Genomic DNA, 25,330 nt, shown 5'->3' with positions numbered 1-25,330 from the left:
GGAGGTAAACAGGAGGATAGAGCAGAGAAACTGGCCCTTCAGCCCACAGACTCCGCACTGATCATCACCCATTCACTCATACTAATCTCAGATCTCAGATCACTCACCACACATTTCCGTCAACTCCCCAGACTCCCACCCTTATTGACACACTCGTGGAATTAACGCCAGACGATTAACTCAATTAGCTGAGATATGGGAGAGAATTGGTGCACCCGGGGGGGAAATTCATGCAGATCAGAGGGAGTGGGAAGACCAGATAAGCTGGAGTGAACGGACCAGGATCTGAAAGAGGTTCATAAAATCACAAGGCGTACAGATAACGTGGACATCACAACATATATGTGGGAAGGGACTGCAGATGTTGATTTAAACCGAAGATGGACACAAAAAGTTGTGTAACTCAGCGGATCAGACAGCCTCTCCAGAGAACAGGAAATGGTTTCCGTTCGTGATCCGGCTTCCGACTGAAAAAGGGTCTCGACCTTAAAAATCACCTGTTCCTTCTCACCAGAGATGCTGTCTGCCCGCTGAGTTACTCTGGCTTTTGGTGTCAGTCACAATATATGTCCCTGGGCATGAGAGTGGGACGACATAGAGGGCACAGGTTGAAGGTGAAAATGCAAAGATTTAATAGGAACCTGAGACGTAACACACAGAGGGTAATGGGTGCATGGACAGAGCTGCCAGAGGAAGTGATTGAGGCAGGTGCAGTAAAAGCAACATTTAAAAGACATCTGGACAGATAAATTAATAAGAAAGCTTTGGCCAGCAGGGTAGCAGCGACCTGCTGGCTACCCTGCTGAAAATCACATGCAATCCTGCTGCAGATTTAACTTTATCCCCCCTCTGTTGCAGGACCGGTGCCCGTCCGTCTGGTGAATGGGAACAACATGTGCTCCGGGAGAGTGGAGGTCTATCATAACTCTACCTGGAGCACCGTCTGCGGCAAGAGCTGGGATATCAAAGCGGGGAACGTGGTCTGCAGGGTGTTGAACTGTGGGCCAGCCCGGTTAGTAACAACTGCTGTCTCCAACGGAGTGGTCACTGGGAACATCTGGCTAGAGGGGGTGAAGTGTAACGGGACAGAGCCTGCCCTCGACCAGTGTCCTGCCAGCCCATGGAAGGTGAATAATTGCACACACGGAGAGTACGCTGAAGTCTCCTGCTCAGGTGAGTGTGGGTGGGGATGGTCCCTCCTTGAGGAGTGGGTTTTCATGCTCGGGTCAGGAATTTTACATTGAAACCGAAAGTGATGTTATCCATAAATAAAGACAACATGAAAATGAGATGAAGTTGTGGGCAGTGAGGGAGGTTGTGAATGGATGCAGTGGGATATAGATTAGTTGGGTATTAGAGCAGAGAAATGGCAGATGGAGCTTAAATGTGCAAGAACGAAGTGATCCATTGCAAGAGACCAAATGCACTCGGGAAGTACACAGCAAATGGCAGGACCCTCAGGGGCATTAATGTACAGTGATAGTGTAGGTTAACAAGAGGTTGTTGAGAATGTTGCCTCCAATGAAGAGTATTTGTTACATGGAGATTGTGGATGAATGTGGAGTGTTTTCTCCGAAGCGCAGATGTTGTTGGGTGACTAGGTGGAACAATATGAAATTTCCTCAACTAGTAATATCCTACCCTGTCTAATCCACTCCCCTCTCACTCCTGTCACCACGTCATATTACACACTCACCTCCCCTTTCACAAGTCTCAGAAGCTTTTGTTGACGATTCTGAATCTAACCTCACTCCATATCTGGCCCAGGTAAGACAGGGAAGGTTTAAAGGAGATTTATGAGGCAGTCAGATCTTTATTCCTGGGATGGATTTGTCAAATTCCACAGGTTTAAGGTGAGAAGGAAAAGGTTTAAAGGAGAGTTATGAGGTGAGTTTTGAGAACTTGACTCTAATTTCAACCTCATCCCCCTCTGTTGCAGGGCCGGTGCCCGTCCGTCTGGTGAATGGGAACAACATGTGCTCCGGGAGAGTGGAGGTCTATCATAACTCCACCTGGGGCACCGTCTGCGGCAGGAGCTGGGATATCCATGCGGGGAACGTGGTCTGCAGGGTGTTGAACTGTGGGACGGCCCGGTCAGTACCAACAGGTGCATTCTACGGAGAGGCCACTGGGAACATCTGGCTGGATGGAGTGAATTGTAACGGGACAGAGCCTGCCCTCGACCAGTGTCCTGCCAGCCCATGGAGGGTGAATAACTGCACACACGGAGAGTACGCTGGTGTCTCCTGCTCAGGTGAGTGTGAGTGGGGATGGTCCCTCCTTGAGCAGTGGGTTTCATTGTTCGGATCAGGAATTTTACATTGAAACCGAAAGTGATGTTATCCATAAATAAAGACAACATGAAAATGAGATGAAGTTGTGGGCTGTGAGGGAGGTTGTGAATGGATGCTGCGGGTTATAGATTAGTTGGGTATTAGAGCAGAGAAATGGCAGATGGAGCCTAAATGTACAAGAACGAAGTGATGAATTGCAAGAGACCAAATACACTCGGGAAGTACACAGTAAATGGCTGGACCCTCAGGAGCAGTCATGTACAGTGATAGCGTAGGTTAACAAGAGCTTGTTGAGGATGTTGCCTCCAATGAAGAGTATTTGTTACATGGAGATTGTGGATGAATGTGTAGCTTTTTCTCTGAAGCGCAGATGCTGATGGGTGACTAGGTGGAAGAATATGAAATGTCCTCAACTATTAAAGTCCCACTCTGTCTAATCCATTCCCCTCTCACTCCTGGCACCACGTCATATTACAGTCTCACCTCGCCTTTCACCAGTCTCAGAAGCTTTTCTCGACTTGATTCTGAATCTAACCTCATTCCCTATCTAGCCCAGGTAAGACAGGGATGGTTTAAAGGAAATTTAAGAGGTAGTCAGATCTTTATTCCTGAGATGGATTTGTCGATTTCCAGGGGGCACAGGTTTAAGGTGAAAAGGAGAAGGATTAAAGGAGAGTTATGAGGTGAGTTCTGAGAACTTGACTCTAATTTCAACCTCATCCCCCTCTGTTGCAGGTCCGGTGCCCGTCCGTCTGGTGAATGGGAACAACATGTGCTCCGGGAGAGTGGAGGTCTATCATAACTCTACCTGGGGCACCGTCTGCGGCAGGAGCTGGGATATCAATGCGGGGAACGTGGTCTGCAGGGTGTTGAACTGTGGGATGGCCCGGTTAGTAACAACTGCTGTATCTAGCGGAGAGGCCACTGGGAACATCTGGCTGGATGGGGTGAAGTGTAACGGGACAGAGCCTGCCCTCGACCAGTGTACTGCCAGCCCATGGGGGGTGAACAATTGCACACACGGAGAGTACGCGGAAGTCTCTTGCTCAGGTGAGTGTGGGTGGGGATGGTCCCTCCTTGAGGAGTGGGTTTCATTGCTCCTTTCAGGAATTTTACATTGAAACCGAAAGTGATGTTATCCATAATTAAAGACAACATGAAAATGAAGTTGTGGGCAGTGAGGGAGGTTGTGAACGGATGCTGCGGGATATAGATTAGTTGGGTATTAGAGTAGAGAAATGGCAGATGGAGCTTAAATGTACAAGAAAGAAGGGATGCATTGCAAAAGACCAAATGCACTCAGGAAGTACACAGTTAATGGCAGGACCCTCAGGGGCATTAATGTACAGGGATAGTGTAGGATAACAAGAGCTTGTTGAGGATCTTGCCTCCAAAGAAGAGTATTTGTTAACTGGAGATTGTGGATGAAGGTGGAGTGTTTTCTCTGAAGCACAGATGCTGATGGGTGACTAGGTGGAAGAATATGACATTTCCTCAACTAATAACCCACCCTGACTAATACACTCCCCTCTCACTCCTGGCACCACATCATATTACACAGTCTCACCCTCCCCTTTCACCAGTCTCAGAAACATTTGTTGACTTGATTCTGAATCTAACCTCATTCCCTATCTGGACCAGGTAAGACAGGGAAGGTTTAAAGGAGATTTACGAGGTAGTCAGATCTTTATTCCAGGGATGGATTTGTCCAATACCAGAGGGCACAGTTTTAAGGTGAGAAGGAGAAGGTTTAAAGAAGAGTTTTGAGAACTTGACTCTAATTTCAACCTCATTCTCCCTCTGTTGCAGGTCCGGTGCCCGTCCGTCTGGTGAATGGGAACAACATGTGCTCCGGGAGAGTGGAGGTCTATCATAACTCCACCTGGGGCACCGTCTGCAGCAGGAGCTTTGATATCAATGCGGGAAACGTGGTCTGCAGGGTGTTAAACTGTGGGACGGCCCGGTTAGTAACAACTGGTGCATTCTACGGAGAGTCTACTGGGAACATCTGGCTGAATGGGTTGAAGTGTAACGGTTCAGAGCCTGCCCTCGACCAGTGTTATGCCAGCCCATGGGGGGTGAATAATTGCAACCACAGTGAGGAGGCTGGAGTCTCCTGTTCAGGTGAGTGAGGGTGGTGAGGCAAGGATGCAAACCTTCTACTGAACTTTAGTTGTATATTTGTGCTCTCATCCCTCCATTCTTATCATCTTGGTTTGCAGTTTGGTTCACTGTCTTGCTGTGACTATAGAACTCCAGAATGCAGGGGATTACATTTGTCTATTTCATGTGCGCCTCTAATGAAATATAGGCATGTTTATGGATTCAGATCAGTGAATGAAGAAGAACACTTTTTCCTCGCTGACTCTAAAACTAAAGCTAAAACTACATTGGGAAAGTGGGCCAAGGACCGGCAGATGGAGTTTAATTGTGACAAGTGCAAACTGATGCATTATGGGAAGTTAAAGCAGAGAACAATGTACAGAGTAAATTGCAGGGCCCTGGGAAAGTTTGTAGACAGAGAAACCTAGGGCTACAAGTACTAGATTCCTTGAAAGTAGCAACACATACAGACAGGGTGGCGAAGAAAGCATTTGGCACAATTGCCTTCATCATTCAGGGCTTTGACTAGAAAAGGTGGGAGGTTTGAATGTAGCTCTAAAAGGCTTTAGTTTGACCACTTTTGTAGTATTCTGTTATATTCTGGTTCGCTCCATTACAGGAAGGACGTGGAAGCTTTGGAGAGGGAGCAGAAGTTCACCAAGAGGGTTTTAGATAGGCAGATGGATATGGAGGGAATAAGAATATGGACCATGTGCAGGCAGAGGAGAATAGCTTATATTGACATCATGTTTATGCACAGGCATTGTGGGCCGATGGACCTGTTCCGATGTACGTCATGTATTGTGTGTAGTCTGGTAGTTCGAAGGGCGCAGAAAACGTATAAGCATGGAAATAAACAAGATGGATCTGAGGGAGCGGCAGTGAGGGAGCGGCCTTATGAGTAAAGTGTGAGTCTTTGGCTCGAGAGTCTTTGGCGAGGAGGCTGAGGAGAGTAGGCTGAGGAGAGGACGCTACGCATAAAGCTCGAGAGGACGGAGCGTGGTGAGCACATGTCAGGGCAGATGAGACAGTGTGAGGCTTGCAGAATGTGGGAGCCCAGGGACACAGATGAATCCTCTGGCTGCTACATCTATGACAAGTGCATCCAGCTTCAGCTCCTAAAGGACCGTGTTGGGGCACTGGAGAAGCAGCTGGATGACCTCAGGGCCATCCGGGAAAACGAGAGTGAGGTAGTCATGCCGAGGATACAGGAAGGACCAAGGTGTGTGACGGAGAGGAAGGGTGGAAATCATGGATTGCAGTAGATTCGGGTGGCTGTGCCTAAAGAAAACAGGTACGCCCTCTTGGGAACTGTCCGGGGAGTCGATGTATCCAGTCCGAGCGGCGGACACGTTGGTGGCTCCAATCCTAGAGATGGGACTCAACCCGCGAGACCGACGTCGGGAAGAGCCCAAGTGGTGCGTGACTCCATTGTCCGAGGAGTGGACGGGAGATTCTGTGGAGGCAGACGAGATACGAGGATGGTCTGTTGCCTCCCTGGTACCAAGGTTCAGGATGTCATGAACCGAATTCAGAATATCCTCAAGAGAGAGAGAAGGTGAACAGCCAGCAGTAGTCGTGCCCGTAGGCACAAATGAAATCGGGAAGATGAGGAAGGAGGTTCTCCAACATGAGTTCAGAGAGTTGGGAAGTAGACTGAAATGCCGGACTTCTAGGGTGGTTATCTCTGGACTGCTTCCGGTACCTCGTGGTATTCCGGGAAAATCAGGTTGGTACTGGACCCGAAGAAAGGGACACAGAGTGCCTTTGTGATGGATTCTTTGAACAGCTTGTATTGGAGCCTACCAGGGAGAAGGCAATTCTGGATTTAGTGTTAATATTTGATAAAGGACCTCGAGGTTCATGAGTCATTAGGAGGCAGTGACCATAACATGGTCAGGTTTAATCTACAATTGGAGAGGGAGAAGGGTACATCGGAGGTGTCAGTGTTATAGTTGAATAAAGGGGACTATGGGGCCATGAGGGAGGAGCTGGCCAAAGTTGACTGGAAAGATACACGAGCAGGGATGACTGTGGAACAAAAATGACAGGTATTTCTTGGAATAATACAGAAGGTGCAGGATCAGTCATTCCTGGGAGGAAGAAAGATTTCAAGGGGAGAAAGGGACGACCATGGCTGACATCGGGCCGTCGGGGACGGTATAAAAATTAAAGCGAAGATGTATAACGTAGCAGAGATGAGCGGGAAGCAAGAGGATTGGGTAATGTTTAAAGAACAACAGAAGATAACCAAAAAGACAATACGGGGAGAAAAGATCAGGTACAAAGGTAAGCTAGCCAAGAATATAATGCAGGATAGTAAAAGCTTCTTTAGGTATGTGAAGAGGAAACAATTAGTTAAGACCAAAGTTGGACCCTTAAACACCGAAAAAGGTGAATTTATTATGGGGATCAAGGAAATGGCAGATGAACAGGTACTTTGGACCTGTCTTCACTAAGGAGGAGACAAACAATCTTCCTGATATAGTAGTGGCCAAAGGATAAGGGGTGACAGAGGAACTGAAGGAAATCCACATTAGGCAGGAAATGGTGTTGGGTGGACTGATGGGTCTGAAGGCTGATAAATCCCCAGGGCCTGCTGGTCTGCATCCCAGGGTAGATAAGGAAGTGGCTCTAGAAATCGTGGAAGCATTGGTGAGAATTTTCCAATGTTCTATTGACTCAGGTCAGTTCCTGGATTGGAGGGTAGCTAATGTTATCCCACTTTTTAAGAATGACGAGAGAGAGAAAACAGGGAATTATAGACCAGTTAGCCTGACATCGATGGTGTGGAAGATGCTGGAGTCAATTATAAAAGATGAGATAGCCGAACATTTGGTTAGCAGTAACGGTATCGGTCCGAGTCAGCATGGATTTACGAAGGGGAAATCATGCTTGACTAATCTTCTGGAATTTTATGAAGATGTAACTAGGAAAATGGACAAGGGAGAGCCAGTGGATATAGTGTACCTCGACTTTCAGAAAGGATTTGATAAGGTCCCACTAAGGAGATTAATGGGCAAAATTTGGGCACATGGTGTTGGGGTAGAGTGCTGACATGGATAGAGAAATGGTTGGCAGACAGGAAACAAAGAGTAGGGATTAACAGGTCCCTTTCAGAATGGGAGGCAGTGACTAGTGGGGTACCGCAAGGCGCGGTGCTGGGACCGCAGCTATTTACAATATACATCAATGATTTGGATGAAGGGATTCAAAGTAACATTAGCAAATTTGCAGATGACACAAAGCTGGGTGGCAGTGTGAATTGTGAGGAGGATGCCATGAGTGCAGGGTGATTGGACAGGTTGGGTGAGTGGGCAGATGCATGGCAGATGAAGTCTAAAGCGGATAAATGTGAGGTTATCCACTTTGGTAGCAAAAACAGGAAGGCAGATTATTATCTAAATGACATCAAGTTGGGAAAAGCGGAAGTACAACGGGATCTGGTGGTCCTTGTACATCGGTCAATGAAAGTAAGCATGCAGGTACAGCAGGCCGTGGCATGTTGGCATTTATAACAAGACAAATCGAATATAGGAGCAAAGAGGTAATTCTGCAGTTGTACAGAGCCCTAGTGAGACCACACCTGGAGCATTGTGTACAGTTTTGATCGCCTAATTTGAGGAAGGATATTCTTGCTATTGAGGGAGTGCAGCGTAGGTTTACAAGGTTAATTCCCAGGATAGCGGGACTGTCATATTCTGAGAGAATGGAGCAGCTGGGCTTGTACACTCCGGAGTTTAGAAGGATGAGAGGGTATCCTTTCATCCAATGGTTCTGAACTTAAAGAAAGGTAACTTTGAGGGTATGAGACGTGAATTGGCCAAGATTGACTGGCAATTAATTCTAAAAGGGTTGACGGTGGATATGCAATGGAAGACATTTAAAGACTGCATGGATGAACTACAAAAATTGTTCATCCCAGTTTGGCAAAAGAATAAATCAGGGAAGGTAGTACATCCATGGATAACAAGGGAAATCAGGGATAGTATCAAAGCGAAGGATGATGCGTACAAATTAGCCAGAAAAAGCAGCATACCGGAGGTCTGGGAGAAATTCAAAGACCAGCAGAGGAGGACAAAGGGCTTAATTAGGAAAGGAAAAATAGATTATGGAAGAAAACTGGCAGGGAACATAAAAACTGACTGCAAAAGTTTTTATAGATATGTGAAAAGAAAGAGATTAGTTAAAACAAATGTAGGTCCCTTGCAGTCAGAAACAGGTGAGTTGATCATGGGGAACAAGGATATGGCGGACCAATTGAATAACTACTTTGGTTCCGTCTTCACTAAGGAAGACATAAATAATTTGCCGGAAATAGCAGGGGACCGCGGGTCAAAGGAGTTGGAGGAATTGAGTGAAACCCAGGTTAGCCGGGAAGTGGTGTTGGGTAAATTGAATGGATTAAAGGCCGATAAATCCCCAGGGCCAGATAGGCTGCATCCCAGAGTACTTAAGGAAGTAGCTCCAGAAATAGTGGATGCATTAGTAATAATCTTTCAAAACTCTTTAGATTCTGGAGTAGTTCCTGAAGATTGGCGGGTAGCAAACGTAACCCCACTTTTTAAGAAGGGAGGAGAGAGAAAATGGGGAATTACAGACCAGTTAGTCTAACATCGGTAGTGGGGAAACTGCTAGAGTCAGTTATTAAAGATGGGATAGCAGCACATTTGGAAAGTGGTGAAATCATTGGCCAAAGTCAGCATGGATTTACGAAAGGTAAATCATGTCTGACGAATCTTATAGAATTTTTCGAGGATGTAACTAGTAGCGTGGATAGGGGAGAACCAGTGGATGTGGTGTATCTGGACTTCCAGAAGGCTTTCGACAAGGTCCAACATAAGAGATTAGTATACAAACTTAAAGCACAAGGCATTGGGGGTTCAGTATTGATGTGGATAGAGAACTGGCTGGCAAACAGGAAGCAAAGAGTAGGAGTAAACGGGTCCTTTTCACAATGGCAGGCAGTGACTAGTGGGGTACCCCAAGGCTCAGTACTGGGACCCCAGCTATTTACAATATATATTAATGATCTGGATGAGGGAATTGAAGGCAATATCTCCAAGTTTGTGGATGACACTAAGCTGGGGGGCAGTGTTAGCTGTGAGGAGGATGCTAGGAGACTGCAGGGTGACTTGGATAGGCTGGGTGAGTGGGCAAATGTTTGGCAGATGCAGTATAATGTGGATAAATGTGAGGTTATCCATTTTGGTGGCAAAAAAACAGGAAAGCAGACTATTATCTAAATGGTGGCCGATTGGGAAAAGGGGAGATGCAGCGAGACCTGGGTGTCATGGTACACCAGTCATTGAAGGTAGGCATGCAGGTGCAGCAGGCAGTAAAGAAAGCGAATGGTATGTTAGCTTTCATTGCAAAAGGATTTGAGTATAGGAGCAGAGAGGTTCTACTGCAGTTGTACAGGGTCTTGGTGAGACCACACCTGGAGTATTGCGTACAGTGTTGGTCTCCAAATCTGAGGAAGGACATTATTGCCATAGAGGGAGTGCAGAGACAGTTCACCAGACTGATTCCTGGGATGTCAGGACTGTCTTATGAAGAAAGACTGGATAGACTTGGTTTATAATCTCTAGAATTTAGAAGATTGAGAGGGGATCTTATAGAAACTTACAAAATTCTTAAGGGGTTGGACAGGCTAGATGCAGGAAGATTGTTCCCGATGTTAGGGAAGTCCAGGACAAGGGGTCACAGCTTAAGGATAAAGGAGAAATCCTTTAAAACCGAGATGAGAAGAACTTTTTTCACGCAGAGAGTGGTGAATCTCTGGAACTCTCTGCCACAGAGGGTAGTTGAGGCCAGTTCATTGGCTATATTTAAGAGGAGTTAGATGTGGCCCTTGTGGCTAAGGGGATCAGGGGGTATGGAGAGAAGGCAGGTACGGGATACTGAGTTGGATGATCAGACATGATCATATTGAATGGCGGTGCAGGCACGAAGGGCCGAATGGCCTACTCCTGCACCTAATTTCTATGTTTCTATGTTTCTATCTCATTGAAACATATAAGATTGTTAAGGGTTTATACACGCTAGAGGCAGGAAATATGTTCCCGATGTTGGGGGAGTCCACAACCAGGGGCCACAGTTTAAGAATAAGGAATCAGCCATTTAGAACGGAGACGATAAACACATTTTGTCACAGGGAGTGGTGAGCCTGTGGTGGAGTCAGGTTCTCTGGATGCTTTCAAGAGAGAGCTAGATAGAGCTCTTACAGATTGCGGAGGCAGGGGATATAGGGAGAAGGCAGGAAAGGGGTACTGATTGGGGATGATCAGCCATGATCACATTGAATGGCGGTGGTGGCTCGAAGGGCTGAATGGCCTACTCCCGCACCTATTGTCTATTGTCTATTGAAAAGATTCAGGAGGATTTTACCAGGAGTGAAAGGTTTGAGTTATAGGGAGTCACTGGATAGAATAAGAGAATAATAATAGGAGGTAAACAGGAGGATAGAGCAGAGAAACTGGCCCTTCAGCCCACAGACTCCGCACTGATCATCACCCATTCACTCATACTAATCTCAGATCTCAGATCACTCTCCACACATTTCAGTCAACTCCCCAGGCTCCCACCCTTATTGACACACTCGGGGAATTAACGCCAGACGATTAACTCAATTAGCTGAGATATGAGAGAGAATTGGTGCATCCGGGGGGGAAATTTTTGCAGATCAGAGGGAGTGGAAAGACCAGATAAGCTGGAACGAACAGACCAGGATCTGAAAGAGGTTCGTAAAATCACAAGGGGCACAGATAACGTGGACATCACAACATATATGTGGGAAGGGACTGCAGATGTTGATTTAAACCAAAGATGGACACAAAAACTTGTGTAACTCAGCGGATCAGACAGCCTCTCTAGAGAACAGGAATTGGTTTCGGTTCGTGAACCGGCTTCCGACTGAAAAAGGGTCTCGACCTTAAAAATCACCTGTTCCTTCTCACCAGAGATGCTGTCTGCCCGCTGAGTTACTCTGGCTTTTAGTGTCAGTTACAATATATGTCCCTGGGCATGAGAGTGGGACGACATAGAGGGCACAGGTTGAAGGTGAAAATGCAAAGATTTAATAGGAACCTGAGAGGTAACACACAGAGGGTAATGGGTGCATGGACAGAGCTGCCAGAGGAAGTGATTGAGGCAGGTGCAGTAAAAGCAACATTTAAAAGACATCTGGACAGATAAATGAATAAGAAAGCTTTGGCCAGCAGGGTAGCAGCGACCTGCTGGCTACCCTGCTGAAAATCACATGCAATCCTGCTGCAGATTTAACTTTATCCCCCCTCTGTTGCAGGACCGGTGCCCGTCCGTCTGGTGAATGGGAACAACATGTGCTCCGGGAGAGTGGATGTCTATCATAACTCCACCTGGAGCACCGTCTGCGGCAAGAGCTGGGATATCAAAGCGGGGAACGTGGTCTGCAGGGTGTTGAATTGTGGGACGGCCCGGTTAGTAACAACTGCTGTCTCCAACGGAGTGGCCACTGGGAACATCTGGCTAGAGGGGGTGAAGTGTAACGGGACAGAGCGTGCCCTCGACCAGTGTCCTGCCAGCCCTTGGAAGGTGAATAATTGCACACACGGAGAGTTCGCTGAAGTCTCCTGCTCAGGTGAGTGTGGGTGGGGATGGTCCCTCCTTGAGGAGTGGGTTTCCATTCTCGGGTCAGGAATTTGACATTGAAACCAAAAGTGATGTTATCTATAGATAAAGACAACATGAAAATGAGATGAAGTTGTGGGCAGTGAGGGAGGTTGTGAATGGATGCAGTGGGATATAGATTAGTTGGGTATTAGAGCAGAGAAATGGCAGATGGAGCTTAAATGTACAAGAACGAAGTGATCCATTGCAAGAGACCAAATGCACTCGGGAAGTACACAGTAAATGGCTGGACCCTCAGGGGCATTAATGTACAGGGATAGTGTAGGTTAACAAGAGGTTGTTGAGAATGTTGCCTCCAATGAAGAGTATTTGTTACATGGAGAATGTGGTTGAATGTGGAGTGTTTTCTCTCGAAGCGCAGATGTTGTTGGGTGACTAGGTGGAACAATATGAAATTTCCTCAACTATTAATATCCTACCCTGTCTAATCCACTCCCCTCACTCCTGTCACCACGTCATATTACACAGTCTCACCTCCCGTTTCACCTGTCTCAGAAGCTATTGTTGACTTGATTCTGAATCTAACCTCACTCCATATCTGGCCCAGGTAAGACAGGGAAGGTTTAAAGGAGATTTATGAGGCAGTCAGATCTTTATTCCTGGGATGGATTTGTCAAATTCCACAGGTTTAAGGTGAGAAGGAAAAGGTTTAAAGGAGAGTTATGAGGTGAGTTTTGAGAACTTGACTCTAATTTCAACCTCATCCCCCTCTGTTGCAGGTCCGGTGCCCGTCCGTCTGGTGAATGGGAACAACATGTGCTCCGGGAGAGTGGAGGTCTATCATAACTCCACCTGGGGCACCGTCTGCGGCAGGAGCTGGGATATCAATGCGGGGAACGTGGTCTGCAGGGTGTTGAAATGTGGGACGGCCCGGTCAGTAACAACAGCTGTCTCCTACGGAGAGGCCACTGGGAACATCTGGCTGGATGGGGTGACGTGTAACGGGACAGAGCCTGCCCTCGACCAGTGTCCTGCCGGGCCATGGGGGGTGAATAACTGCACACACGGAGAGTACGCTGGAGTCTCCTGCTCAGGTGAGTGTGGATAGCACTCAGGGTGTGGGCAGTCCATATCTGGCCCAGGTAAGATTCAGGAGGATTTTACCAGGAGTGAAGGGTTTGAGTTATAGGGAGTCACTGGATAAAATAAGATAAGTTAATAGAATGGCAAACAGGAGGATAGAGCAGGGAAACTGGCCCTTCAACCCACAGACTCCGCACTGATCATCACCCATTCACTCATACTAATCTCAGATCACTCTCGACACATTTCCGTCAACTCTCAAGACTCCCACCCTTATTGACACACTCGGGGAATTAACGTCAGACGATTAACTCAATTAGCTGAGATATGAGAGAGAATTGGAGCATCGGGGGGAAATTCATGCAGATCAGAGGGAGTGGAAAGACCGGATAAGGTGGAGCGAAGGGACCAGTGTCTGAAAGAGGTTCATAAAATCACAAGGGGCACAGATAACGTGGACATCACAACATATGTGTGGGAAGTAACTGCAGATGTTGATTTAAACCGAAGATGGACACAAAAAGCTTGTGTAACTCAGCGGATCAGACAGCCTCTCTAGAGAACAGGAATAGGCTTCGGTTCGTGAACCGTCTTCTGACTGAAAAAGGGTCTTGATGTAAAAATCACCAATTCCTTCTCAACAGAGATGCTGTCTGCCCGCTGAGTTATTCTGGCTTTTTGTGTCTGTCACGATATATGTCCCAGGGCATGAGAGTGGGACGACGTAGAGGGCACAGATTGAAGGTGAAAGGAAAAAGATTTAATAGGAACCTGAGACGTAACACACAGAGGGTAGTGGGTGCATGGACAGAGCTGCCAGAGGAAATGATTGAGGCAGGTGCAACAAAAGCAACATTTAAAAGACATCTGGACAGATAAATGAATAGTAAACCTTTGCAGGGATATGGACAGAATGCTGGAAAAGGAACTGGTGTAGAGGGAGCATCTTGGTTGGGTTGGGTGACTTGAGCTGAAGGGCCTTCTCCTCTGCAGTGTGATAAAGAGTCTGTTGGGGTGGGAATCGAGGTTTGTGGAAGAGTCAGGTTTTGTAGGGTAGTCTTGCTCTCGAGTGGCTGTGCAGCATCCTCCTGTCACCTGCGCTGTGAGGAGCGGAGAGCGACCTGCTGTCTACGCTGCTGGAATTCACATGCAATCCTGCAGCAGATGTAACCTCATCCCCCCTCTGTTGCAGGACCGGTGCCCATCCGTCTGGTGAATGGGAACAACATGTGCTCCGGGAGAGTGGAGGTCTATCATAACTCCACCTGGAGCACCGTCTGCGGCACGAGCTGGGATATCAAAGCGGGGAACGTGGTCTGCAGGGTGTTGAACTGTGGGACGGCCCGGTTAGTAACAACTGCTGTCTCCTACGGAGAGGCCACTGGGAACATCTGGCTGGATGAAGTGACGTGTAACGGGGCAGAGCCTGCCCTCGACCAGTGTCCTGCCAGACGATGGCAGGTGAATAACTGCACACATGGAGAGTACGCTGAAGTCTCCTGCTCAGGTGAGTGTGGGTGGGGATGGTCCCTCCTTGAGGAGTGGGTTTCCATGCTAGTGTCAGGAATTTTACATTGAAACAGAAACTGATGTTATCCATTAAAAAAGACAAAATGAAAATGAGATGAAGTTGTGGGCAGTGAGGGAGGTTGTGAATGGATGCAGCGGGATATAGATTAGTTGGGTATTAGAGCAGAGAAATGGCAGATGGAGCTTAAATGTACAAGGATGACGTGATCCATTCCAAGAGACCAAATGCACTCGGGAAGTACACAGTAAATGGCAGGACCCTCAGGGGCATTAATGTACAGTTGATAGTGTAGGTTAACAAGAGCTTGTTGAGGATGTTGCCTCCAATGAAGAGTATTTGTTACATGGAAATTGTGGATGAATGTGGAGTGTTTTCTCCGAAGCGCAGATGCTGTTGGGTGACTAGTTGGACCAATATGAAATTTCCTCAACTATTAATATCCTACCCTGTCTAATCTACTCCCCTCTCACTCCAGGCACCACTTCATATTCCACACTCACCCTCCCCTTTCACCAGTCTCAGAAGCTTTTGTTGACTTGATTCTTAATCTAACCTCATTCCCTATCTGGCCCAGGTAAAACAGGGAAGTTTTAAAGGAGATTACGAGGTAGTCAGATCTTTCGCATGTACAGACCTCGGTGTCATGGTACACCAGTCATTGAAAGTAGGCATGCATGTGCAGCAGGCAGTGAAGAAAGTGAATGGTATGTTAGCATTCATAGCAGAAGGATTTGAGTATAGGAGCAGGGAGGTTCTACTGCAGTTGTACAGGGTCTTGGTGAGACCACACCTGGAGTATTGCGTACAGTTTTGGTCTCCTAGTCTGAGGAAAGACATTCTTGCCATAGAGGGAGTACAGAGAAAGTTCACCAGACTGATTCCTGGGATGTCAGGACTTTCATATGAAGAAACACCGGATAGACTCGGCTTGTACTCGCTATAATCACAACATTTTGTATAACTTACAAAATTCTTAAGTGGTTGGACAGGCTAGATGCAGGAAGATTGTTCCCGATGTTGGGGAAGTCCAGAACAAGGGGTCACAGTTTAAGGGTAAGGGGGAAATCTTTTAGGACCGAGATGAGAAAAACATTTTTCACACAGAGAGTGGTGAATCTCTGGAACTCTGCCACAGAAGGTAGTTGAGGCCAGTTCATTGGCTATATAGAAGAGGGAGTTAGATGTGGCGAAAGGGATCAGGGGGTATGGAGAGAAGGCAGGTACAGGATACTGAGTTGGATGATCAACCATGATTATATTGAATGGTGGTGCAGGCTCGAAGGGCCGAATGGCCTACTCCTGCACCTATTTTCTATGTTTCTATGTTTATTCCTGGGATGGATTTGTCCAATACCAGAGGGCACAGCTTTAAGGTGAGAAGGAGAAGGTTTAGTTATGAGGTGAGTTCTGAGAACTTGACTAATTTCAACCTCATCCCCCTCTGTTGCAGGTCCGGTGCCCGTCCGTCTGGTGAATGGGAACAACATGTGCTCTGGGAGAGTGGAGGTCTATCATAACTCCACCTGGGGCACCGTCTGCGGCAGGAGCTGGGATATCAATGCAGGGAACGTGGTCTGCAGGGTGTTGAACTGTGGGACGGCTCAGACAGTACCAACTGGTGCATTCTACGGAGAGACCACTGGGAACATCTGGCTGGATGGGGTGAAGTGTAATGGGACAGAACCTGCCCTCGACCAGTGTCCTGCCAGCCCATGGGGTGTGAATGACTGCATCCACAGTGAGGACGCTGGAGTCTCCTGCTCAGGTGAGTGAGGGTGGTGAGGCAAGGTTGCAAACCTTTTACTGAACTTTGGTTGTATATTTGTGCTCTCATCCCACCAGTCTTATCATCTTGGTTTACAGTTTGGTTTACTGTCTTGCTGTGACTATAGAACTCCAGAATGCAGGGGATTACATTTGTCTATTTCATGTGCACCTCTAATGAAATATAGGCATGTTTAAGGATTCAGATCAGTGAATGAAGAAGAACACCAGATTATAAACCACTATCTTTATTAAAGTAAATCAGAAGAAAAGTTTAAAAGCAACGATTCATAAGTCTTTTAAATGTCACTTTAGCATCTGCCTCCACCACCACATCTGGGATTGCGTGCCAGGCACCCATCACCCTCTGTGTGAAAAAGAACAAGCCCCGTACATTGTTGTTTTCAGTGATCTGTACGGAGTTTGCATTTTCTCCTTGTGATCGTATGGGTTTTCTCCGGGTGCTCCAGTTTCCTCACACACTCCAAAGACTGCAGGTTTGTAGGTTAATTGGCTTCTAGTGTGCAGAACAGGACTATTGTATAGGCGATCACTAGTTGTGGACTCGGTGGGCTGAAGGGCCTTTTTCCTCGCTGTATCTCAAAAATTAAAAACTAAAACTACATTGGGAAAGTGGGCCAAGGACCGGCAGATGGAGTTTAATTGTGACAAGTGCAAACTGATGCATTATGGGAAGTTAATGCAGAGAAGAATTTACAGAGTAAATTGCAGGGCCCTGGGAACGTTTGTAGGCACAGAGACCTAGGGCTACAAGTACTCGATTTCTTGAAAGTAGCAACACAGACAGACAGGGTGGCGAAGAAAGCATTTGGTATAATTGCCTTCATTGGTCAGGGCTTTGACTAGAGAAGGTGGGAGGTCTGAATGTAGCTCTATAAGGTTTTAGTTTGACCACTTTTGTAGTATTCTGTTATATTCTGGTTCGCTCCATTACAGGAAGGACGTGGAAGCTTTGGAGAGGGAGCATAAGTTCACCAAGAGGCTTTTAGATAGGCAGATGGATATGGAGGGAATAAGAATATGGACCATGTGCAGGCAGAGGAGAATAGCTTATCTTGACATTACATTTGGGCACAGGCATTGTGGGCCGATGGACCTGTTCCGATGTACGTCATGTATTGTGTGTAGTCTGGTAGTTCGAAGGGTGCAGAAAACATATAAGCAAGAAGGCTCTGAGGGAACAGCAGTGAGGGAGCGGCCTTGTGAGTAAAGTGCAGTCCTTTTGCTCGAGAGTCTTCGGCAAGGAGGCTGAGGAGAGGAGACTGAGGAGAGGAGGCTACGTCTAAAGCTCGAGAGGATGGAGCGTGGTGAGCACATGTCGGGGCAGATGAGACAGTGTGAGGCTTGCAGAATGTGGGAGCCCAGGGACACAGATGAAGCCTCTGGCTGCTACATCTATGACAAGTGCATCCAGCTTCAGCTCCTAAAGGACCGTGTTGGGGCACTGGAGAAGCAGCTGGAGGACCTCAGGGCCATCCCAGAAAACGAGAGTAAGGTAGTCATGCCGAGGATACAGGAAGGACCAAGGTGTGTGTCGGAGAGAAAGGGTGGAAATCATGGAGTGCAGTAGACTCGGGTGTCTGTACCTAATGTAAACTGTTCGGGAAGACGATGTTTCCTGTCCGAGCAGCGGAAACATCGGTGGCTCCAATCCTAGAGATGGGACTCGACCGGCGAGACCGATGTCGGGCAGAGCCCTAGTGGTGGGTGACTCCATTGTCCGAGGAGTGGACGGGAGATTCTGTGGCGGCAGACGAGATACAAGGATGGTCTGTTGCCTCCCTGGTGACGGTTCAGGATGTCACAAGCCGAATTCGGAACATTCTCGAGAGAGAAGGTGAACAGCCAGCAGCCAGCAAACAACATCGGGAAGAAGAGGAAGGAGGTTCTCCAACATGAGTTCAGAGAGTTAGGAAGCCAAACTTCTAGGGTGGTTATCTCTGGATTGCTTCCGATACCTCGTGCTAGTGAAGACAGGAACACGGAGATAGGGGATCTGAATGTGGTTGAGGGGCTGGTGCAGGGAGCAAGGATTTAGATTTATAGACCACTGGGATCTCTTCTGGGATAGGATCTGTACAAAAGGGACGGGTTACGCCTAAACTGTTGGGGGACGGACATTCTGGCAGGCACGTTCGCTAGGGCTACACGTGTGGGTTTAAATTAAATAGTGGGGGGGAGGTATTGACAAATTTGGAGTATAAAGATGGAGTTGAAGAGGAAGTGACTACAGGAAAAATTACAAAGAATTCTCGAATGAATGGGAAGGAAAGCTCGAGAAGGGGGCAACCGAGTAAGGTCAGGGTAAATTGCGAGGGGAAAGTGAATAAGGAGGTCAAAGTGATGTATATGATTGCACAAGGTAAAAGGAATAAAGTGGACGAGTTTGAGGATCAGTTAGAAACTGGCAAGTATGATGTTGCGGGAATTACTGAGACATGGCCAGGTTTGGGAGCTGAATATTCAGTGGTATACCTCCTATCTAAAAGACAGACAGGTGGGCAAAGGGGGTGGGATTGCTCTGTTGGTGAGGAATAAAATTCAGTCCCTTGCAAGGGGTGACATTGATCCAGGGGATGTGGAGTCAGTATGGATGGAACAAAGGAATTGTAAGGGTAAAAAGACCCTAATGGGACTAATCTACAGGCCCCCAAACAGTAGTCTGGACATAGGGCGCAAGTTGAATCAGGAGTTAAAATTGGCATGTAGCAAAAGCAATGCTGTGGTTGTTATGGGAGATTTCAACATGCAGGTAGACTGGGAAAATCAGGTTGGTACTGGACCCCAAGAAAGGGACTTACAGAGTGCCTTTGTGATGAATTCTTAGAACAGCTTGTATTGGAGCCTACCAGGGAGAAGGCAATTCTGGATTTATTATTATGTAATGAATCAGATTTGATAAAGGACCTCGAGGTTAATGAGCCATTAGGAGGCAGTGACCATAACATGGTCAGGTTTAATCTACAATTGGAGAGGGCGAAGAGGAGGTCGGAGGTGTCAGTGCTGCAGTTGAATAAAGGGGACTATGGGGCCATGAGGGAGGAGCTGGCCAAAGTTGATTGGAAAGATACACTAGCAGGGATGACAGTGGAACAAAAATGGCAGGTGTTTCTAGCCCAGTCTGTTTAGGTGAGCCTGGCTTGATTGCATTTATTCATGTTAATCCTTTGTGTCTTGCTGACACTGAAAAAGGATGCAAGATTCTTTAGACTCATCATTTAGCTGTTGAATAACTATTAACTGGGTTCCTGCTTAATTAATGGTTCTATACTTAGCTGACGATTCAATTTCAATAGTTTTTTTTAATCTGTATTCTGGGTCAAGGGATGAACCATGGACATATGAACATTCAAATTGTGAGCCTTCTCGAACCGCTTCTCACATTGGTTACAAGCAAATTCAAGTTCAGTTTCTGCCTTGTGCTTGGTCATATGGTATTTCAAGGATGCTCTTTGCCTGCACTGGTAACCACAAACACACTGGTTTTGCTCCAGTAAGGCACATTTGGTGAACTGACAGGTGTTTTAGCTGTTTGAAAGTCTGTCCACTTTCATCACAAATGTAGTGTCTTTTCATAAATCCAGTCGTTCTTTCTCCCAAGTTGTCCATCAGCGTGTGAAACCAATATTCTTCTTCCTTCTCCATCAATGCCAACTGGCTGTCTGATCCATCCCAACCCAGCTCCTCACTTTGATCCTAGCTGGGATTTACCTCAATCCAGTTCTGTAACTGAGTTGCCCTCCAAAATCAAGGCTGTTCAACTCCACAACCTGATTGCTCTCCTTCAGCTGTTGTGTGATGGAAACGAGATAGTCATTTTCAGACTGGGCATTGGTGATCACATTTCTCATCTGTTTCAGCTCGGACTGTTAGCTCCGGGATAAGCTGCCACCTTTTTCTGGTTACTTCAAGAACCTGCGATCCATCTTGGTCAGTGTTATAAAAACGTAAGGATAGTTGTCAGCCCTATTCAGGACGTCTTGGTGCAGGGGTGTTTCCCCAAGTTCAGCCCATCTGGGCCAACCTCAGGATAAAAAGTAAGGTCAATAGCCCCATTGTCCTTTTTTGGTTCTCCTCCATTTACAATAGCAGATGTCTCCAACAGGGGTAATCTTCAATCTTCAAGGCAGTTGGTGTCATAGTAGCACTTGGTACAGTCCCCTCCAACACAGTCCCAATTTAGTCCGATCCACTACCTTATCAGTACGTAGTCTCCCAGTAGTATGTACTGTGTCCGTGTTCAACTGGCAGTGGCTTCTGCATTTTTAACCCATGTGAATACAAGACTGACAAGTTTCTGCTTAATTGCTGTGCGCATGCAATTAATTAACTGCTGTGGGCCCGTAGGTCATAACTAACTTCCACACTCTTTAGTGTCCTATTCATTCCCTCCACTAATCGAGAATTCTACGGGTGGTGGTGCATGTGAGATCACTCTTTAACTACCTATGGCAGACCCTTTAAAAATGGATCATTATTGAAACAAAACAATTTAAAAATATTCCCAATCGTTCCAATCTCCCCAAATGTACAATTTCAAATTAACAGATTTTGTTCTGAGATAAAGGCATCTCCAATCTCATCTAACACATCTACCTGAATGCAACGTGGCCATCGTGGAATTCAGGTCTCTATTTGAACTCAATTCAAAAGGTAAGAAATAGGAAGAAAATAAACTTAAAGTTAAGAGAAAACAAAGAATAAACCATTAATTTTCATAGATTGCCAGCTCATTCAATGACATCCTATTTCATCTGACGGACCATTTCATCAAAAGGGTCATATATATGAATATATAAATATAGCCTGGGACTGGATGTCAAGTATCCCGATAGGCATTGGGAGAAATGAAATAGACAGAGCGAAATCCAAGTAGGATAGAGCTGCCATTATCTTGGCAGCATAGCCTTGAAAAGAACACTGAACTCTCTAGTCAGATAAGGAAAAGAACATGGATGAGTGACAACTCAGAACGTGGATGAGTGAGAACATGAAGGGCCAGAACTTGGATGAGTGGCAACTTGAAAGCACATTCTAGAATACTTTTTAGAGAGCTTTTGGTTTATAACTAATACTTCCATTCGAACATTAAAAAAAAACTAGTACAAAATACAAGCAAAATATACAACAAATTTATCTGAGTGTAGTGGGCCAGAGCAGCGCAGCTACCTCGTTTCCAAAAAATCATGCAAAACATTAGGGACCTCTCTGTATTAACTTTAGATTCTGCTCCCTTGTCTGACAAAAGCCTTTCTGTTTAAAATAATCTTTATTTCTGTGGGGACCAATTTGCAGAATTTGTGAACTAGGACTGGAAGGTTTAAGGCTTGCATAGAAACATGGAAAATAGGTGCAGGAGTAGGCCATTCGGCCCTTCGAGCCTGCACCGCCATTCGATATCATGGCTGATCATCCAACTCAGTATCCCATCCCTGCCTTCTCTCCATACCCCCTGATCCCTTTAGCCACAAGGGCCACATCTAACTCCCTCTTAAATATAGTCAATTAACTGGCCTCAACTAATTTCTGTGGTAGAGATTTCCACAGATTCACCACTCTCTGTGTAAAAAATGATTTTCTCATCTCGGTCCTAAAAGACCTCCCTCTTATCCTTAAAATGTGACCCCTAGTGTCTTTAAATTGCAAAAGTCGTCTTGTTGGAGTCAGAATTTAAAATTAACAAAAGGAGTAGTTTAATGTAACGGTGGGCGGGCTAATGTTCAAAATGGGAGTGGTGTGAGCTGTGATTGGACAGTGATCTAGATTGTGATTGGGCACCTCCCCTTCTATAGACAGGGATACCATTGCCAGACATAGGGTCTCGATAGGACTTACCGGTACCGGGTTTGTTCTACAAACACTTATCATTGCTTTCTTTCTCTGCCTTAGCCCTTATCTCCTATTCCTTTGCCCACTGGCATTCCATCTGAAGTACTTTCCATTCTTTTACTAGTTCTGCCTTTATTCCACAATTTAATCCCTCTTTTACAGGCATAATCCAACCAACTGCTATCTCGCGTCTCCACCCAAATCTCTATCTCGCTCTCTCCTCTCTCTCTCTCCTCTCTCTCTCTCTCTCTCTCTCTCTCTCTCTCTCTCTCTCTCTCTCTCTCTCTCTCTCTCTCTCTCTCTCTCTCTCTCTCTCTCTCTCTCTCTCTCTCTCTCTCTCTCTCTCTGTCTCTGTCTCTGTCTCTGTCTCTGTCTCTCTGTCTCTGTCTCCACATATGATAAGAGAAGTCGAGGTAAAGGAACCGCTTGGAGGTAGTGATCATAATATGATTACTTTTAATCTGCAATCTGAGAAGGAGAACGTTAAATCGGAAGTGGCAGTGATGCAGTTGAACAAAGGGGACTATGAAGGCATGAGAGGGGAGCTGGCCAAAGTAGACTGGAAAAGGGATCCTAGCAGGAATGACGGTGGAACAGCAATGGCAGGAATTTCTGGGCATAATCCGGGAGACGCAGGATCATATCATTCCAAAAAGGAAGAAAGATTCTAAGGGGAGTAGGAGGCAACCGTGGCTGATAAGAGAAGTTAGGGATAGAATAAAACTAAAAGAAAAGATGTATAACACAGCAAAGAGTAGCCGGAAGACAGAGGATTGGGAAACTTTCATAGGACAACAGAAGGAAACAAAACGGGCAATACGGGCTGAAAAGATGAAGTACAGAAGCTGGCCAGGAATATAAAGAAGGACAGTAAAAGCTTCTTTAGATATGTTAAGGGAAAAAGAGTAGCAAAGTCAAATGTGGGTCTCTTGAAGGCAGACGGGTGAAATTATTATGGGCAACAAGGAAATGGCAGAAGAGTTGAATAGGTACTTTGGATCTGTCTTCACTAAGGAAGACACAAACAATCTCCCAGATGTACTGGACAGGGGATCTAAGGGGGTAGAGGAACTGAAAGAAATTTTCATTAGGCGAGAAATAGTATTGGGTAGGCTAATGAGACTGAAGGATGATAAATCCCCTAGGCCTGATGGTCTGCATCCCAGGGTCGCCAGGGAGGTGGCTCGAGAAATAGTGGATGCATTGGAGATCATTTTCCAATGTTCAATAGATTCAGGATCAGTTCCTGTGGATTGGAGAATAGCTAATGTTATCCCACTTTGCAAGAAAGGAGCGAGATAGAAAACGGGGAATCACAGACCAGTTAGCCTCACTTCGGTGGTGGGAAAGATGCTGGTTGCAATTATTATTAAAGGTAATAATGGGGCATTTGGATAGCAGTAAAAGGATTAGTCCAAGTCAACATGGATTTATGAAAGGGAAATCATGCTTGACTCATCTTCTTGAATTTTTTGAGGACGTAACAAGTAAAATGGATGAAGGGGTGCCAGTGGGTGTAGTGTATCTAGACTTTCAGAAAGCCATTGATAAAGTCCCGCACGGGAGACTGGTGACTAAAATTAGAGCACATGGTATTGGGGGTAGGGTGTTGACATGGATAGAAAATTGGTTGGCAGACCGGAAGCAAAGCGTAGGAATGAACGGGTCCTTTTCAGAATGGCAGGCAGTGGCGAGTGGAGTGCCGCAAGGCTCGGTGTTGGGGCCGCAACTGTTTATAAAAAATATATATTAATGATTTGGAAGAGGGAATTAGGAGCAACACTAGCAAGTTTGCGGATGACTCAAAGCTGGGTGGCAGTGTGAACTGTGAAGAGGATGTTAGGAGGTTGCAGAGTGACCTGGACAGGTTGAGTGAGTGGGCAGATGCAGTATAAGAAAGATAAATGTGAGGTTATCCACTTTGGCAGCAAAAACAAGGGGGCGGGATTATTATCTCAATGGGGTTAGGTTGGGTAAGGGGGAGGTATAGCGAGACCTGGGTGTCCTTGTACACTGGTCATTGAAAGTTGGCGTGCAGGTACAGCAGGCAGTGAAGAAAGCTAATGGAATGTTGGCCTTCATAACAAAAGGATTTCAGTATAGGAGTAAAGAGGTTCTTCTGCAGTTGTATAGGGCTCTGGTGAGACCACATCTGGAGTATTGTGTACAGTTTTGGTTCCCTAATTTGAGGAAGAACATCCTTGTGATTGAGGCAGTGCAGGGTAGGTTCACGAGATTGATCCCTGGGATGGCGGGACTGTCATATGAGGAAAGATTGAAAAGACTGGGCTTGTATTCACTGGAGTTTAGAAGGATGAGGGGGATCTTATAGAAACATATACAATTATAAAAGGACTGGACAAACTAGATGCATAAAAATGTTCCCAATGTTGGGCGAGTCCAGAACTAGGGGCCACAGTCTTGGAATAAACGGGAAGTCATTCAAGACTGAGGTGAGAAAAAACTTTTTCACGCAGAGAGTTGTGAATTTATGGAATTCCCTGCCACAGAGGGCAGTGGAGGCCTAGTCTCTGGATGGATTTAAGAGAGAGTTAGATAGAGCTCTAGGGGCTAGCGGAGTCAAGGAATATGGGAAGAAGGCAGGCACGGGTTATTGATAGGGGACGATCAGCCATGATCACAATGAATGGCGGTGCTGGCTCCACCTATTTTCTATGTTTCTATGATTCCATATTCTTCTACTGGCCAAGACACAATATCTAAACGTTTGGTCAATTTATAATTCAATATTCTATAATCCTTGTTGTTCTTATGAAACAAATAATGCATGTGTTGTACAGCCGTCTTTCCATCACTCTTATCCAAATTATTTCTATGTCTATCCAATCTTCAAATCACTTCTTAATACACAAATTGTAACAAACTTTTTCAGCCTATTAAGCCCAATTCTTTATATTAGTAACAACCCTTTGCAGTCTGTTAAGTTCAATCTGGCTACTCTCTCTCTCTCTCTCTCTCTCTCTCTTCTCTCTCTCTCTCTCTCTCTCTCTCTCACGCTGCAAATTCACTACAGTCGTTTCAAAACACTGTCTCTTCAAGACGCATTGCCTTTTCAATACACTTCTTTTCAAGA

General features: G+C 46.1%; 1 protein-coding gene across 1 annotated transcript in view; it reads left to right on the top strand.

Moving 5' to 3' along the window:
- The window catches only part of LOC129698396 (deleted in malignant brain tumors 1 protein-like), a 57,981-nt gene that overhangs the window by 19,338 nt on the left and 13,313 nt on the right, over positions 1-25,330 (top strand). Inside the window, exons 6-12 of the mRNA XM_055637527.1 lie at positions 859-1,173; positions 1,940-2,254; positions 3,030-3,344; positions 4,104-4,418; positions 11,704-12,018; positions 12,788-13,102; positions 16,073-16,387. Of these exons, the coding sequence (XP_055493502.1) occupies positions 859-1,173; positions 1,940-2,254; positions 3,030-3,344; positions 4,104-4,418; positions 11,704-12,018; positions 12,788-13,102; positions 16,073-16,387 (2,205 nt within the window). The remainder of the gene's footprint in view (positions 1-858; positions 1,174-1,939; positions 2,255-3,029; positions 3,345-4,103; positions 4,419-11,703; positions 12,019-12,787; positions 13,103-16,072; positions 16,388-25,330) is intronic.

This window comes from Leucoraja erinacea, chromosome 6 (assembly GCF_028641065.1).
Source record: "Leucoraja erinacea ecotype New England chromosome 6, Leri_hhj_1, whole genome shotgun sequence".
Lineage (NCBI taxonomy): Eukaryota > Metazoa > Chordata > Chondrichthyes > Rajiformes > Rajidae > Leucoraja > Leucoraja erinaceus.
This window is presented reverse-complemented; position numbering and strand designations above follow the sequence as displayed.